This window comes from Protopterus annectens, chromosome 4.part0 (assembly GCF_019279795.1).
Source record: "Protopterus annectens isolate FY-2018-M chromosome 4.part0, PAN1.0, whole genome shotgun sequence".
NCBI lineage: Eukaryota > Metazoa > Chordata > Ceratodontiformes > Protopteridae > Protopterus > Protopterus annectens.
In genome coordinates, this window is record NC_056733.1 from 1,600,438,754 (window position 1) to 1,600,457,827 (window position 19,074).

The following is a 19,074-nucleotide window of genomic DNA, read 5'->3' on the forward strand; positions in this document are numbered from 1 at the left end:
TTTTACCAGCTCGAGGCAGCCCCATATCCCATGATGCAAGGCGGTAAATACCCAGATCTCGTTTGGTACCTAGAGGGACAACTGCCCAGCATAAAAACTTTCCACTAAGGAAAGAAGAGCAACTAGCCTAAAGGGCTGTACGGGGAAACCAGATAACTAAAACTAGAACTAACTGGTGCCCAAAAATCTTCCAGAGACAAGGGAGATCAAGGTCTGTCCAGGCAAGGGGGACAGGAGGGAGGGTCGCAAGAAAGAAGGCGAGAGAAGACAACTAACATGGAACGTTATGGTAGGTACATAACTTCTAAATGTTAAGTTGCCAATCTCGCCTTCATTCTTGCTGGATGGGACCGCGTCCCTAGCACCTCTATCCTGGGTGGCTCAATGGAACAGACTCTTGAGAACCGTGGAACCAAAACTGGCTCTACTTCTGGAGGCCAAATCCAATTTGTAATGAGAAACAAAGGTATGAGGAGTGGCCCAAGTGGCTGCAGCACAAATAGTATCTAAGGGTAGCCTAGCCTGAAAAGCTGTAGAAGTGGCTAGGCCTCTAGTGGAATGTGCCTTTGGTTTTGAGCACAGTTGTTTGCCCCTAAGTTGATAAATGTCAGAAATGGTGGAAGATAGCCATCTAGATAAGGTCACTTTGGAAACAGGGTGGCCTTTCTTATTTTCAGCATAAGAAAGAAAAAGCTGATCAGACTTCCTGAATTGCTTTGTTCTGTCCAAATAATATCTGAGTTGTCGGTGAACATCCAGATAATGCAATTTTTGTTCTGATCTGTTGGAATAATTAGGAAAAAATACAGGGAGATTGGTTTAAATTTGTTTTTGAAGCAACCTTGGGCAAAAAGGATGGATTAGTTCTCAAGGATACTCTGTCCTTGTGGAAGACCAAATATTGGGACGAACAGAGAGGGCATGAAGTTCTGACACTCTCCTAGCCGAGGTAATAGCGACAAGGAAGAGTGTCTTCCACGAAAGAAACTTTAGTGAACAAGAAGCTGCTGGCTCGAAAGGAGGAAGAATTAAGGATGTCAGCACTAGATTTAAGTCCCATTGTGGAGAAGGAATCCTGACAGGAGGTCTCAGGAGAAAAATTCCTTTCAAAAAAGCTTTAGAAAGCTTGTGGGACATAATGTTGTGATCTGCAAATCCAACATGAAAGTTCGAGATTGCAGCCAACTGAACTTTGACCGTGGAAGATGAAGAACCCGAGTGAAAGATTTCCGCTAGAAAATCCAAAACTGCATGAACAGGGGCAGTAAAGGGATCTATGTTCCTCGATTTCGCCCAAAGGGAGAAACGTTTCCACTTGCTAGTGTAAATCCTTCTAGTAGAGGATTTAAGGGAAGCAACTAAGAAATCTCTAACGGGGTTAGAGATCATAGGAAGCCTGGCTAAGGAAGGAAGTGGAGCAACCAAGCTGTGAGGTTGAGAGAAGGGATGGACCGATGCAGCTGACCCGATTGGTGTATCAGAAGATCTGGCACTGGGTCCAGATGCCACGGCTGCACCAAAAGATGACGATGAAGGAACGGAAACCAAATTTGTCAAGGCCAATATGGGGCAATGAGAATCATTTTGGCTCTCAAAACGGTAGCTTTCTGGAGTACTTGAGGTATCAATGGAAAAGGAGGAAAGGCATAAAGAAGTCCCTGGGGCCAATCTTGGGTAAGAGCATCTCTGGGGGGATGGCCCGGAAGTGGGAAGAGAGAGAAGAAGACTGGGCATTTGCTGTTTTGGGGTGTAGCAAAAAGATCGCAACATGGGCGGCCCCACTTCTGAAAAATCTCCTCCACTATAGATTGCTTGAGAGACCACTCGTGAGGCATGAGTATAGCTCTGCTCAAGCTGTCCGCTAAAATGTTGGTTTTCCCAGGGATATGCGTTGCTACCAGAAACCGATGAGAGGATTGCCCATTGCCAAAGTCTGAGAGCCTCTCGACACAAGGGATAGGACTTGGTTTCGCCCTGCTTGTTGATGTACCATACTACGGACATATTGTCCGTGTGAACTGCAATCGTTCCTAAGGGAAGAAAGTCGTTGAGGGCTTGCAACGTTAAAAGCACTGCTCTCATCTCTAGGACGTTTATGTGCAGGTGGTATTCGAACGGTTGCCATGTCCCATGAACCATCCTGCCCTGATAATGACCCCCCCCACCCGATCAGGGAGGCGTCCGTAGTGACTGTGGCTACCGGGGCCGGGAAAACAAAGGGTCTGCCCTGATGGACTTGTGGAGAAGAAATCCACCAGGATAGATGGTTTTTGCAAGTTTGTGTCACCAGGATCTGGTGACGCATGGGAAGTTGTTGGTAGGACCATTGTGTGAACAACATCCATTGAAGGAGACGCATGTAAAAATGGGCCAAAGGAAGAAGAGTAATGGCAGCTGCCATGAGGCCCAATACTTTTAGGACCAGCCTGGCTTGCACCTTGTTTCTGGCAAGGATGATCCGCACATGGTTTTGGATATCTAGGATTCTCTGGCTTGTGAGGTTTGCTGACATCCGAACAGTGTCTAAATTTGCGCCTATAAAAGTAATAGATTGGCAGGGCAATAAGGATGATTTTTCGTAGTTGACCGAAATTCCTAAATGAGTGCAGAGATTTAGGGTGTAATCTCTGGCTTGTAGAAGTTGATGCCTGGTGGTGGCTGAGAGGAGCCAGTCTTCGAGATACGGAAACACCTGGAATCCTTGACGTCTCAGGTGAGCCGTGACCACTGCCATGCATTTAGTGAACACTCTGGGGGCTATAGTGAGACCAAAGGGCAGGGCTCTGAATTGAAAATGACTGGACCCCAGCCGAAAGCGGAGAAACCTTCTGGAGCGTCTGTGGATGTTTATGTGATAGTACGCATCCTGAAGGTCTACTGAGCACATCCAGTTGTCTCTGCCTAAGAAGGGCAGAATCGATTGAAGTGTGACCATTCAAAATCTTGTCTTCTTCACAGACTTGTTGAGTCTGCTGAGGTCCAATATTGGTCTCCAATCTCCCGTCTTTTTGGGAACCAAAAAGAACCTTGAGTATATTCCGGGCTCTGAATGGTCTGTTGGAACTGGCTGAATGGCCCTTTTTTGTAGAAGCTTTGATACCTCTAATTTTGCGATTTCCCTTAGACCGGATGGAACATCTGGAAGGGAATTTTTGTGAGGGAAGGGTCTTTCCTCGAAAGGAATCTTGTAACCCTCGGATATGATAGACTGTACCCATTTGTCTTGCGAAAGGGAAAGCCAGGCTTCTGGGTACAGCGATAATCTTCCCCCGACTGCCTCCAAGGATGGACAGTCAGGCAACACCTCAGGGATGCTGGAAGGGCTTGTCAGAGAGAGGCTCTCTGCTGCCCTGGTTCTGTGGACCCCCTCTGCCCCTAGGGCGGCGTCTATTATTATTACCCCCTCTGCCTCTGGGGGTAAACTGACCACGTGTGTCCGGCGTGACTCCCTGGGATTTTCGGAACCACATCTTTCCCCCCTTCTGTCCTTTAGAGTAAGGCCTAGAAGGGGTGGAAAAATGGACTCCTACGGCAGAAAGAGTCTTGCCGTCTTGCTCACACCTGGTCAAAGTATCCTTCACCTGAGGACCAAACAATGTTGACCCATCAAAGGGAGAGTTTGTGAAGGACGCCTTAAAAGGATCTGCAAAATTACAGAGCCGCATCCAGGACTGACGTCTAAGAGCCACTCCTGTCCCTGCAGCTCTACTCGCTCCATCTGCTGCATAAGAAATCAGCCGCATGGAGGAGTTGGTAATGGAGTTAAGGATTCCTAGCTGAGAAGCAATCTTATCCTGAGCCCCTACAGCTGAAGGATCCTGTACTACTTCACCTAATTCTTTAAGGATGTCCCTTTGAAGTCTGGTGAAGTGACATAAATAATTCAGCGAACGCATGGCAAAGGTCGCTGAGGAAAACATCCGCTTACCATACCTGTCCATAGTCCTAGAATCCTTGTTAGGAGGATGGACTGGTACGGAAGGATCTGCAAGTTCCTTCTTGGTGGCAGCCGCCACCACCATGGCATCAACGGGGACACCTTTTGTAAGAAATTGTTTCTCGGAAGGGGCTGTAATAAATTTAGAAGGCCTCCTGGGGACTGGTTTCACGGAATCAGGAGATGCCCACGCCTTCCGAGCTATCACCTCCATGAGGGGGTCGAAAGGCGGAGACACCCAGGAGGTGGAGGGTCGAGATCCAAACGCCTCTAGGTATACCGACTCATCCTCAGAGGGATTAATGGAGGGCCAGTTTCCCCTCTGTTTTAGGAGTTCTAGGATGTCTGAAAAGGAGACATCCTCAGAGGGGGGTCTTGGGGACCCCTCCGACTCATCTAAGTCGGTATCTGAAGTTGTAGACTCAGGGGAGTCTAGGTGCTTCCTCTTACAGGTCCTCTTACATGGAGGATCTCCTGACGGATCAGGAGAATCCTCGGAAGAGGGGGTTCTTCCCAGTGGGGAAACCTGAGGCGGTGGATCTCTCGGTCCGGGAGCAAGAGAGCGGGAAGAGACATCTACAGGCACCATAGAGGGAGGTGCTAAGGGAATAGACTGCTGACTGAGCCCAGGGGCCAGCACACTCCTCATCACCTCGAAAGCTCCCCTCCCAGGGAGATCCGATAGACCCCGCTCCGAAGAAACAGGGGCTCCCGGGCCCACCGAAAGGGAAGGCTCCGAGGCAGATGTCGGAGCCGAGCTCACCAAGGCCGAAGCCCCAAGCGGAAGAGCAGGGTCGGACAAGGGTCCGATGCCACTCACCCCCTCAGAGCAGACCAGGGAAGCCCGACCACCGGATCCCTCCAAGGAAGGTCTCGAGGAGGAGATAAGAGTAGAAGCTGAAGGAGCAGAAAGGGGTGGTATCTGCCCCACAGCCGTAGCAGTGACTATTCCAACAGACTCCGGCTCCGAGCTCTGGAGGAGAGTCAAAGGAGGAACTTGAAGAGGGTGTGGACTAGTAGTCGCCTGTTGAGACGGACTATGAAGCATTTGGGCTAGTGCCTGTGATTTTAACAATCTGCTTACCACTCTCTCTAAATCATGGTCTGAGAGCCTGGAAGACCTAGATGATCGGCTCCGATGGCTCCGCTCCGAAAGAAGAGGAGAGGTCGGAGCCGAGAGTATTGGCTCCAAAGAGGGAGACCTGGACCGCTTCCTCGACGGAACCATCGGAGCCGAAGAACCTTCGGTTCCAGACGGAGCCGACAACTTGTCGGCTCCAAGACTGGTCAAAGATGTATCGGCTCTGGCCGGAGCCGATACAGGCAAGGTAATAATGGTATCGGAGCCGATCGGCGCCGATACCGAAGCCTTTGACACATGGTGGTCAGAGCCGGTTGGAGCCGACACCAATGTGACAGTTAAAGTATCGGCACCGATAGCCATCGGTGCCGAAGATTTAGTCAAAATAAGATCGGTTCCAGCCGGAGCCGATCTCGACTCCAAAGGAGTCGGAGCCAGGGCCGAAGGCTTAGATGCAGAAGCCTTGGCCTTGGAGGTCTTAGAGGGCTGACCCGAAGCAGACTTGGTCGGGGAGCCCTCTGGTTTAAGTAAGCCCCTTAAGATTAGTTTATTTCTCCTTTCCTGCAGGAGACTCTGGCTGAAGGAGTGACAAATAGCACAGGAGTCTTGCAGGTGGAGTGGCCCCAGGCAATAAATACAAGAAGTGTGACTGTCTGTCAGAGATATCTTCTGACAGCACGAGTCACACTTCTTGAAGCCTGAGACCCTCGGTTCTTTGGACATGGTGAAAGTACAAAAACACTCTACTCACACAGTCCCAGACTCAGAAAATTAACTTTAAAGGGAGAAAACAAACTCACACACACACCCTGACAGGAAGGGATGGAGGGGAGTAAAGGCCCAACTAAATTACACTAACTTAGAAAACAATGAATTATGAGTCAGAGACTCTAAAACTATCTAAAAGTGGCAGAAAACTAATAATCTGTGAGAAATATATGGAAAGGGGTGAGTAAATTCTGAATAACAAATTACTTACCAAGAGCTGGTAAAAGGAGGACCTCATCAGCGAAGCGGCAAATGAGATCTGGGTATTTACCGCTTTGCATCATGGGATATGGGGCTGCCTCGAGCTAGTAAAAGTGACTCTCGAGCTTAGCAAGTGCCGAGTCGGAGCTGAGGATCAGCTCCGAACCCATCCAGCAAGAATGAAGGCGAGATTGACAACTTAACATCAAACTGTTTTCTGACCCTACATGTTAAATGAACTAAAGCAATATATTGAGCTCTTACCTGATGGCATGTACTCCCACCAACGGCCTGCACAAAGGTCAACAACTTTTACTACTCTCAAATAAAGTGTCACTGCTTCCTTGAGTTTACGAGACAGACATTCCATACACATTATGTCCTGTAATGGGAGATACCTACAAAATAAAAGAAAAAGAATGACACCTAGTTAAAATAAATTAATCATCGCTAGAACAAGTACACAAAGAAATATTACGGAGTCAAATGGCAAGCAATATTCAAACCTATTTGATACTTAGTGGAAGAAAAGTTCTGCTTAATTCAACAATTGTTTCTGTTCAATACAACATTCTTAAAAAAATGATACATTTGACTTTAATGAGTGTAACTTGACTATAAAGAATGTTACAGAACAATGAACTATACACGTGTACACATCCATCACCCAACACACAGACATATACAATATCTATATACTCATTCAACTGTTAAGTACATGTGTATGTACAATACACACACAATGTGTGTCACTGTGCATCAATTTTGACTCAGTGAATGTCAACTGAAGATCACGAAACCCAAACCTACCTTGACAGCTGTTGATCTACTGTTGCCAAGTATCTGTCCTTTCCTAGGTTTTCCATCAACTCATCAATTTTGGGCAAGCTATCAAACAGTAAAACACTATTCAGTTTTCAAAAGTCACCAGAAAATATTAATTCCATAAGGATTAAGAGCACTGTGGGACTGCTCCATTTAATTTGTGACTCTTCTACTATACCTAGTTAAAGCACGAACTTTTTCTCATCCTGATTGTTTCTCTCATTCTGGCACTCTAAGATCATAGTCTAACCTTCAATCTGGCTGGTCTTTCTAATTTATTTATTTTACATTTGTTGACCAGGAAAGTCAGGCTGGGCACAAAGGCCCCTTTTCAGCTGAGGCCAGGGGAGAAAAACTCCAGTACAAACAAAATCTTTTAAGTTATACTGTATCTACAATATCAGGCAGAATACAATAAAAATACATTTTACAATGTTAAAACAGATAAAGATAGTAACTACACATACAATAGAAAGGCTTCATATACTAATTATATTCTATACGGATACAGTTAAAATAACTATGCAGTAGGATGGATGTCACAATACAAAATGCTGAATTATTTAGAAAGGGTTGAAAATAAAAGATTGATTTAATTATGACATACAAAAGAAATGAGTGATAAAACAGTTAAGATAAACAGAGGCAGAAGGTGGAGTGGGTGAAGATAGCGTGATAGCTGGTAGAGGGGAGCAGAGGTATACAAGAGGAGGAGGATGAAAGCAATAATGTTATAGATATCCTGGAGAGGTACAGTTACAGAGCCAGAATGTTGAAAGGTGTTTTCTTAGGTGTGTTTTGAATGTCTGCTGGTTTTCAAGAAGCCTGGGAGCATGTGGACGGGCATTCCAGATGGTAGCTACAGAATTCGAGTATACGGACACTCTTGATGCATTTTGCGCTTTAATGACAGACAGGAGGAATTTGTCTTTAGAGAAAAAGCTTTGGTAGGGTGGTAGTATTGAAGCATGCCTTTTAGTACCAGATACTTACCAGGGTAGTATATTAGTATGAGCTAGTAGTAGCTGACTATAGTGGAGCTGATGTGGGTGTTGTCCAATTTAGTTGTTTAAAGGCAGAACAGTGATGAATTCTAAAAAGAACAATATGCAGCAAAGCAAGTTATTTTACTGAAGAATTGTTCCAGCTTTATTTGTGTGGATGTTTGTATGTTAGTAAAGAGTGAGAAGGCATACAGTGTGGAATGTAGGGTTTAGCTGTCGTGTCTCCAGTTCTGGTAAGTAGGGTTTTGTTCTATACAAGAGGTCAAGCTTTTGGGATTTTTTATGACAGTTTGGAACTGTATGTCAAATTTCAAGTTGTCATCAATTGTAACTCCTAAGAGTTTAGTCTCAGGGACCTGTGATGCTGACAAGAGTTATGTTTTTGGAGGTGGAAAGTAATAATTTAGTTTTTTGGGGGTTATGTAGGAGTTGAGTTGTCTAGATAGGATTCTATGGACATAAGGGATTCCTGAGTAATTTGACGTTTTTGTAAGTTAGAAGCTATGCAGTTCAGTGTGGAGTTAACTGCATATTGTAGAGTGGCATGCTTAAAAGCAGTGTGTAGATCATTTATAAAAATATTGCACAGGAGGGGTCCAAGTATGCAACCTTCTGGCACTCCTACAGTAATGAATAGAAATGAAGAGTATTCTTTCTGCCATTTGACTACTTTGAATCTATCAGTTAGGTGGCTGTTAAACAAGGAGAGGGAGGAGGAGAGTTTTAGTGTTAGTTTATGGTAAGAGACAGTGCTGAATGCTTTGGACAGTTCTAGGAGTAAAGATGATAATAGGTTTCTGGTATTTCTGTTTTTATTAATGGTATCACCAATGTGAAGTAGGATCATAGTGTTGCTATGGCTCGGATGAAAACCAGGTTGTCTGGGGGAGAAAAGACTGATTATGGTACAGTACTGAAGTAATCTGGAATGGATACACCGTTCTAATATTTTACTTAATGCTGACAAGATGGCAATTGGACTGACGGAGTAGACAGCAGAGTCCACCTTTATGAAGGAGATGCATGTATGCCTACTTCCAAATGGCTGGGAATGAGAATCTAGAATAGATCTGTTTAGTACAGATATTGGATATCACAGAGCTTCAGCTGAATGTTTTTAGAAATTGAGGAGGAAGGTTGTCTGCAGCACAGCTTGTAGTTGTTAGTTTTAGGACATATTTTCTTATGTTGGATGTAGGGACAGGTCCAAATGAGAAGTGAGCTTCCATGAGGTTTTGGTTTCGCGGTGAGGCTGTCTTTGATAAGAGAAGCTACAGCATAAAGGAGGCAATTTTGACAGTTATTAGCAAGTGTTAAAGAAGTGTCTTCTGGGGAGGGAGTGTGTTGTTGACTTCGGCCTGGATTTACTAGATTTTGGACAGATGACCACAATTTTTTTTAACATCTTTGTTACTATCCACAGGGTATTCATAAATACTTCTCCAAACTGTGCCTTTTTTGGTGGGCATTTCTATTACTTTTATTTTGTTTTCCATATCTCTGTAAAACCTTTGTGGGTCATCAATTGCTTATTCTGCACTTTTCCTTTATATTTACCTGTATATATTTTCTGCCTGTGTTGATATTTTGAGTTAATTATTTGCACTAGTGTATGACAGCTCCTGTCCTGTTTTTATACTATGCATTGCTTTTACCACACCTATCTTTCTAAGTATTTTTGATTATCTGTTCCTTCTTCTATATTCTTCTAACAATGATGCTTCTAGTCTTAATTGCTTTATACTTTTCTCTTTTCGGTGCTTCCATCATGGTATTTCAGTTATTCCCTTCCTTTACTGCTCTGTTTTTGGTAATACTTTACCCATTATTAATTTAGGTGCACAGTAATACATTCTATTTATTTCTATCACATGAACTTCAGTTCATAGCTTTGATTACTGTATTTGTCTGTTTCACAAACTTCTAACATTTCAGATCTTGTTTACTTTATGTAATCTATTTCTTTGATCAATCTTAGTATATCTATCCATCTCTTTTAAATCAAGCAGCTCTTCCTTAGATAATTTTTCCAGACTGAAAGCACTTTCTTTGCTGTTTCCTGCAGGTATTCTACAGAAAGTTCTGGAACACATTCCTGTGACATATCCTCTTCAGATGTGTCCTGTTTCATCTGTTGCTCCTTCATATCAGAACCCATCAGCCCATCACTCCATAACATTGACTGTGTCAGAGTTGCCACTGTTGCCTACTCCATCGCTTGCTGCGCATCTTCAAATAAACTGAACTTCTGTAAGAAGTAATTAGATATGACTTCTCCAGACTGCAATGAAAACCTAGCTTCAAGAATAGATTTCTGACAAAGAAGAAAAATACATGAAAGTTTTGAATAGAATCTGAAAAAGTAATGCAGTCACCCAAGTACGTAAAGTTGCAGACACGTCATATGTGATTCCAGTATACAGCGGCACTGCATTTTTACAGTTTTAAGTGGTCTGCCTCTTGTTGTTAAGTCATGGTTTCATTCTTGTGTATTAAGTATATGTCAGGCTAGTTCAGGACTTTCTCCCTCCTATCCACCTGCTTGTAATTATGTTATCAAACCCAGTACACCTGGGACTTCCAAGATGGCTGCACAATGAGTAACAGCTTGTTTCTAGCTCTCCCAGTGTGAAAACAGAAACTCAGCAGAGAAAGAGAGTAGACTTGTGTTTATTGGTAAATTTCAATAACTGTTTAGTAAGTACAATGCCTGGATGCTAGAAATAAAGAAATACAGAAAACCTGAAAAAAATCAGCTACAGAAATTGAGGAAGAAACACTGACTGGGAAGAGTTCTGCAGCTGTTCAGTAAAAGCAATGCGACCTTCAGATATGACTTCTAGTTACCTACAGGAAGATACAAGACAACTGCATACAGACCTGGTTAAAATAAACAAAACACTGATGGAGTATAATAACACAAACAACAAAAGGCTGGAAAACATGGAATAAGCTTTAAACAGATATTCAGATGAGATGAAAAAGTTGCAAAAATCAGAGGTCAAAATAAAAGAAAAGGATGGCTTAATACAAGACTGTTCAGGAAGAGAGGTTTCAAAAATATTAGAACTAGAGGACACAGCGCGTAGGGAAACCCTGAGATTTTCACCTATACCAAAAAGGTGGAAGGAACAAACTGCATTAATTTTATGAAAGCACAAATAAGCAACTGGACTGGTATTCCACAGCAGGAGCTGTTAGTTGAAAGGGTACATCATGTGTATGCTCCAAGCCTGACTATAAGAAAACAACTTAAACCTTTAATAGTAAAGATGCAATCCTATCAGCAGGAGGAGTTTATTCTTACAAAATTGTTGCAGAAGGACAAAGTACTAAAAATTGGAGACAGCAAAGTCTTTGTGGAGAATGACTACTCACTGTATACCAAACAGAAGAGGAACACATTTATTCCACTATTCAGGGCATGTCGAGTTGCAGGCATGATATTCAAACTGCTGTACCCAGCTGTCTTCAAGCTATTCTTCCCTGGAGGGACAAAATAATTTCTTGATGAAGTAAAAATACAAAAGTTTGTCCAACAAAAAGTAAGCTGTGAAACAGATGGAGATTCTGCTTCTTGTTCTTCTGATAATAAAGACCACAGAGAGACTGTACTTGTGAAAGTTTTCCCACTGTTTCAATGGAAAATGTTGGACAGAGGGAAGGGAACACGAGCATTGACTAGAAGAATCAAGAGTATGTTGGAAATAAAGCAGAGACAGGATTTCGGAGAGTAACAGTAATAAAAACCAGTAACTTAATATGGGACTACAATACAATAATTATATATTGTGAAGTATGACACAGAACAAGAAAATCTGACAATACTGAACATTTTCAGAGTTTGTTGGACTTGTGGGGGACTCTAAAGCATATACCCTACTTCATGTCATTAATGTTTGGAAATGTGCTTTGGGGAGGGCAAGATGAGGGAAAAAGTTAACTGTAGGTAAAGATTTTTTTTCCTTAAGTAGTACCAACTTTGTGGCATGTGGTTTTCTTTACATGCTATAAAGTAAGGTGTTTTTCAGTTACTTTTAAGTGTAACATGGATTGTAAACAGGTGCTGCTGCTGTTTTTTTTTCTTTCTCCCTTCTCTGTCTCTTCTTGTTCAGTTTTAAGAAATGTAGCCACTGCAATGCATAAAAAGCCTGTTTAAAAAGCATGATAAGAGAGATTAGTGTGCTTTTCTCCTGACTGGGGACATGAATACATTACAGACCTTAGATTGATTTATTAACAAGTTTTAAGAGAGAACAAGTAAATGAAAAATAACATTAAATATTATGAGGCTTTTTTTCTAGCAAGTACATGTAAGCTCAGTAATAATTCTGCAGCTAGTCTTCATGTTTCCATGGAAACAATCTGATAAAGAGAAACTTGCTGCCTGGTTCTCATGTCTCCATAGAGACAATCTGATAAAGAGAAACTGGCTACAGTCTGGTGGACAGTGATTGGCGGAGGGAAAAAACTTGACTAAGAGATAATGTTCTCAGAAAGCATTCAGGGTTTTTTCCAAAAGTAGGCAATGTTCTCTGAAAGCATTCAGGAACTTTCCCAAGGTAGTTAATGTTCTCTGAAAACATTCAGGAGGTTTCCCAGCTGGCAGGGCTATGAAAACTAAACAAAACCAATCAGCACTTAGGAGAAGCACAGGCTGCACCATGGGTCTTAGAATGGATGGCCTTTCCTTTAGGTTAACTCAAGTCTGTGCATGTGGCTGCCAGTTTGGACTCCTGTTCTTATTAGTAGGTTAAAACTTCAATATTTGAAGGTGTATATAGTGTTGTGTGTTAGTATTAAGTTAACAGGTTTTAGGGAGTATTGGGCTGCGTGTGTTTTTTGTTTAAGGGCTTTCAATAAAACAAAGTTTAATAAGGTGTGACAGACTCAAATGGATATGACAAGAAACAGCTATATAAAAGTTCAACCTGCCAAACAGTGCATGCATGTAACACAAAAGCTGGAATTAGACAATTAACAAAAAAGGTGTCATACATAAAAGGTGGGAATAATAACTTTTTAATACAATTATGCTTTCGTTAATGTCTTTAAATGTAAATAGCCTCTCAGGTAAATACAAACAAGAAAAAGTAGTGAACTTTATTAACACAAAGAGTGCAAATAGCTATGCTACAGGAGACAAGCTTAGAAAGAAATTAACATGTGAATTTGATAAAGAAAGGTTTTCAGGGTGGTTATTCAGCAGAATGCCTGGGGCAAAGGAAAAGATGAGTACTTATATTAACTGCAAGAGGAGCTCCAACAGTGATAAAAGAAAATAAAAAAGATAATAGTGGCAGATTTGCAGTACTAAGGGGCTACTGGCAAGGGAGGAGGATTACACTGGCAGGTATTTATATTCCACCTAAAACTGCTGTAATGGAGTTAAAGAAAATTCTGGGAGAAATAATCAGTTTTCAGGAAGGAATATTACTTATAGGTGGGGACTGGAACTTGATTTGCAGCAGTAAAGATGTGTCTGGATGGCCCAAAAGGGAAAATATAACAAAGAAGAGTAGATGTATGAAGAAATTTATGAAGATATGTGGCATGGAAGGTGTGAATTCAGTAACAAGAGTTCAGAGTGAATATACATATTATTCCCCAAGATATAAAAACTGGGCTAGGCTAGGCAGAATTTACATTTCACAGGAACACGTGCATGTAATTGAAGGCCTTGATACCCACCCAATAAGTATTTCAGATCACGCACCAATAATACCTAAATTAAAAACACAGGGTAATGAAAAAATGAGACATTGGCACTTTCCCACCTATCTGTTCAAAAGAAAGGAATTTAAGGGGTGGGTAGTGGAGATTATTCCGGGGCTGTTAGGATAGAAATTCATTCTGAAAATATAGCTAAGGAATGGGATGAAATTAAGGTGGAGTTTAAAAATAGGGTAGAAATAAAAAGGGAGTTATGGTTAAGAACCAACAAGAATTACTTAGAGGGACTGACAAATGTGAAAGTATTGCAGAATGGGGGGATCTCACAGAACAAGAAGAGGAACAACTGCAGAATGGTAGGCAGAAAATAAGAGATTACTATGACAATGTGCACAAGCTTAGAAAGACTGCTGTTAAGCAACTGTTTTTTTTTTTGTAATAGCACTAGAGCACAAAAACTTTTAGCACAACTCAGGCAACAGAAAGCAGAAAGGGCTGTGGCCAAACTTAGGGAGCCTATAACAAAGACGATAACAAGAGATCCTTTAGAGGTATTAGAAATCATAGGATAACAAGAGGTTTCTAGGCTAATGGCTTTGGGGCCCTTACAAGCCTAGCCAAGAGTTTATCTCCCCAAAAAAAGAAACCTCAGTCAGCACCTGTTGCCCCTGTCCATGAGGGGCACATGTGGAACCCCTGGGACAAATTTGTGGTTTCCCATCCACTCATCAAGGTTGCGCTTGAAGAGGTCAGCAACGTACTTTGTCAGACATGTATGGGAAGTCTATTCCAGTGACAGGGGCAGCCTATGGGAGGCAAACCTGCCTGTCCACTGTCTCCAGCAGGTTTTGTTAATGTTGCATATTAGATTTAGGCCTTTTAAGCGGGTAATGCGCAAGGAGTTAGACTTACGGAGCATCTCTAGTAGGGCAGGGTCTGAGATTGCCTTGTAAGCAAGACAGATCATCTCTAAGCAATCTGTATGATACTGAGTACAGTTATAGTGATTTGAGCCACATAGGACAGGTGTTGGAGGCCATGGAGTCTCTTTGTGAGATATTTATGTGGGCTTTCCAGCTGCTGCAGGTGTTTGGAGAGGTACATACCAAATGGGGGGTTGTACTCAATTATTGGCTTAATGAGAGAGAAGTACAAAGAGGTAATAACCTCTTTTTTTCTGGATGCAATCCCTTTATTTATGAGATGGGTCACGTAAAAGGTTTTTCTGACCACTGACGCTACATGATGGTCGAATGTGAGATTGTTGTCAACCTGTGTACCCAGGTCTCTCACCACAAGTTGTGTGCTTAGGGAGCTGCCATTGATGTGGTAATCTGTAGGGGCCGTGTTTTTGCCGAATGGTATGACAATACATTATTTGGAAAAAAAAAAAAAAACAGTGCAAGAAACTTCTCTGTGTGGAAGATTTTCAGTCCATATATTTCTAGTTAATCTCTGTATATTAATCAGATCAGACAATAGTAGTAGAAGTAGTGAACGTAAACTCGTCAAGTCAAAAAGTAATAATAGAAAATATATAATTCTACAGCATTACTAAGTATTCGAAAGTAATCCAAGCAAGGCAGGCTGTTTGTTTACAGTCGAAAATCCTTTATTAAGTACATAGACAAGCGATCCAAGTAAATCAATAATTTCCTCACAAGCTTTCTAAATATATATATACTTTTTATCAGGCATGGGAGTGGTTTATTGTGCTGTAAAACAAAGTGTTATTGGTACACATGTTAAATTCACATCCCTTCCCCCATCAGTGTGACATTCGAGCTGGTCCTGCCCTACCTAGTAGCTGTCATAATAATATACAGCCCTAATGTACTTTAATGGTACATCTTATTTAACCAAATTATTAAGTAGATTATTAAGTCAGTGATTTTATCCAAGGCAATATACTACATGGCTGGAAATATATCAACCTTAGTTCATTTTGCGATCAAAAATTATATATAAATATATACATATACATTTTGCATGTAAAAATCAGTTTCTATTTTCATAACCTATTGTTAACAAAGATCACTTTCGTCCTTCTAGACTTCTTCAGGTCTGTGTACAAGAACCCTAAAAATCTATATAATTGTATAATTAGTTAGTATTGTTATTACTATCATTTTGAATAAAGTAGAAAAAAAGAGAACCAGAAAAAAATAAAAATAAGACAAAATGTATGTATGATGATGGAAACAAAATATACACTTAAATTTCAAATGATTTAAAATGGAATTTAAAACCAATTTGTAGAAAAAAAAATAATAAAATAGAATACAATTAGTCATGTAAACAATGTGGCAATTTTCTAAGTTCCAGTGCACTTTTAATTGAACAGCAGTAGTTTAGTCCAGGCTTTCTAAAAGAGTTCAGCTTTAATTGCCACATGAGTTCATGTTTCTCCAGAATATTTGGGATGTCTCTTCAAGATCACCCATGTCTATGCGATCCAGGATCTGGAACTTAAAACCTGTGTGTCTTTTATGAAAAGAAAGGTGTTTGGCTAGTGCATTATTTTTACATCCAGAGCAGATTTCTGACAGATGACATGAAATCCTACGCTTGAGTTTATTTACAGTCTTGCCCACATAGAATGCATCACATTCATTGCACTGTGCCCTGTAAATTACTTTTTTCGTGTTACAGTCACCCCCTTGCACTGGTTTTAATGATCTTCTGTAAATAAGGGCAATAAAAACTATCACCTTGCTGTATAAATATACAAAATGTACAATTAGTTTCACATCTTTTAGTGCTTTTCTCACATGGTCTAGGTTTAAATTCAACAAAACTTCTAATATTCCTGGCCTTCCTATAAACAAATGATGGGGCTTCACCTAAGATGTTAATCAGAAAAGGGTTTCCTGTGACAATGTCCCAGTTTTCTTCAATAATATTTTTGATACTGTATACACTACATTATTTGCATTTAATTTAAGCCATGACTTTGGCACTAGTCATTTGTTGCTGTGAGATCCTCGTAGTACGCTAACATAATTTGGGGAGTCAATGACAGCAGCCAACTTACAGTCATCCGCAAACTTGGTCAGCCACAGGCCTTTTGTCTTTTCCTGGATCTCTGAGAAGTAAATGCCAAACAGTAGGGGTCCCAGGGCAGATCCCTGGGGAACACCACTAGTGACATGTCTTCTGTCGGAGGTGGAAGCAACTATTTTGACCTTGTGAGTCCCATCAGTGAGCCAGTTGGCTACATAGCTGATGAGATAGGGATTTATGCCAAGTTGTGTTCGCTTTTTGATGATGCCCAAGTTGGGCATTGTGTCAAAGGCTTTGGCCAAGTCAAGGTAAGCTGTATGTACTGACTTTACCTCATCCAGGGCCTTGGTGACAGTCTCAAAAAAGTCAACCCAGTTCAACAAGCAAGATCTTCCCTTGATGAATCCGAACTGGGTGGGTCACATGCTTGGAGACTGCCTATGTCCTTGTTTATGAGGTCCATAATAATATGCTCCATGGCTTTACAGATCAGACTTGTCAAACTAATGGGGTGATAGTTTTCAGGGTCAGTAGTGGCATCACCTTTGTGCAAGGGGATGACAACGGCAGTTCTCCACTCTGCTGGAATGAAGCCTGTACTTAGGCTGTGGTTGAATACTGTGCTCAACGGCGAAGCTAGTTCTTGCTGGAGATGGTGCAGAATACAGTCTGAGATACTATCAGGTGCCATGGAAGCTGAGTTCTTTGCCTTGAATAAGGCCTTTAACAGATCTATGGAGATGTGAGGTGTGGGACAAGTATTGGGGATATCGAATGGGCCTTTGGGGGGCAGGGGGGTGAATTTTGCACTGAACCTATCTGTTGGCAGGTTGACAAAGTCAACAGGATCAGTGTAAGTTGTACAGTTAAGTACTAATTTGGAACAAACCTGGGCTTTGCCATGGAGTTTCCCGGCGTAACTGAAAAAGGCTTTGTGGTTTTCCTTTGTTATGGAGGCTAGTTTAGATTGATAACTGGCTTTGGAGGTTTTCACTAGTGATCTAATTTGCTTGTTGACACTGAGGAGGGAGTTTTTCCAATTGGGAATATGTGCCTTTTTACCCTTGGACAACAGTTTCTTCCTTTTGTTGTAAACCCTGTTGATAGAAAATGTCCACCAGATAGGTTTGTGTTTCCTTGAGGAGCAGGTTTTAGTTATGTTGGGTATGACTGAGTCCATGCAGTTATGCAGGTGCTTGCATACTACACTGGCGTACTGTTCAGCATAGTTGTCTGCATTCTCTGAGGGGGGCAGTGGTGTGAAGCTACTGATACCCTCCCTTAGGAGGCATTAGTCAACTTTTGAGAAGGTATTTAGTCTGGTTACAGCAGTGGGGGGGTAGGATACAAACTTCGAATGAGACAGACCGATGTCCTGATCTCACCAGGGAAGAGCTTACTATGAGAGTAGTGCAACGGTCACCCATGTTAGTGAAAACAAAGTCCAGAATGTTATCTCTCCTTGTCGGGATGAGATTAATTGGTCTAGTGTATTAGAACTGATGAAGTCAAGGAATCTTTGGGTGAGTGCATTAGTGCAGGAATAGCTCACACAGTCTATGGTGGGGTAGTTGAAGTCATCAAGGATCAGGGTGTTAAGAGGTACCTTGATAGAGTCAAGTAGGTCCAGGTAGGAGGAGTGGGCATCCTGAGTCATGGAGGGGGTTCTATAGCTAGCTATAACTTGGATGGATGTCTTGCCATCTGTCAGTTGCACCTAGAGTAGTTCTAGTGCATCATGCTGGCAAACCAGTCTGGAGGTGTGCATTTCTTTAATGAAGATAGAGACTCCACCATCCTTAGTCTTCCCGACCACATTTTGGGGTCGGAATGTGTGGAATGAGGTATAGCCTGGTAAGGCAAAGGTGCTCTCTGCTGCCTTGAACAAAGTTTCTGTGACTGCACAGATGTCAGAATCTACCAGTTGTAAGGAGAGCCTCCAGTGAGTGAATTGTCAGGTTAATGCTCCTAGCATTAAGCAGCCTGACCTTCAGCTTGCTTTTAGACAGATCTTTAGTGTTGGAAGAGTTGCCTTTCGTATGTTTCTTAAAAAAGGCACAATGGGGAAGGCGAGAACCTTGGCCAAAATCCGGAATCCCAGGAGTGACAGGTGGAGGCCATCTCTGGCAAAGTACTGAGGCCTGTAAACCATGTCAGCCCAGACAGACAGATATTGGATCCCCTTGGAATGACACCAGAAACTAAGCCAATTGTTGAAGTCAATTACGTTTTGTTGTTATTGGTGAAGGCAGGATACTGCCTAGGGCTAGGGTCATACCTGTTTTGGACACATACTCTGACAGCTTAATCATGTCTCTCTTCATATAGCCCAGGGAGGTATGTTTCAAGTCATTCACACTAATATGGACAATGGCAGAGTCGTACTTGTACCTGTTGTGGACAGACTTAAGTACATGCGTGATGTGGCGGATTCTGTCACCTGACAGACAACTGACCGTGACCCTCTTCTTGTCGAGCCTATTGAGGGGGACATCTTTGTGTCTTACAACTGAGTTGCCAATGACTAGCATGTTTGGTTTACTGTTATGCCTTATGTGCTGTGTTGGTTTATTGTTATGCCT

The 19,074-nt window shown here is 42.0% G+C and overlaps 1 protein-coding gene across 1 annotated transcript in view; it reads right to left on the reverse strand.

Moving 5' to 3' along the window:
- Positions 1 to 19,074, reverse strand: part of FBXO38 (F-box protein 38) — a 3,050,069-nt gene that overhangs the window by 2,722,053 nt on the left and 308,942 nt on the right. Inside the window, exon 3 of the mRNA XM_044069370.1 lies at positions 6,252 to 6,385. Within this exon, the coding sequence (XP_043925305.1) occupies positions 6,252 to 6,385 (134 nt within the window). The remainder of the gene's footprint in view (positions 1 to 6,251; positions 6,386 to 19,074) is intronic.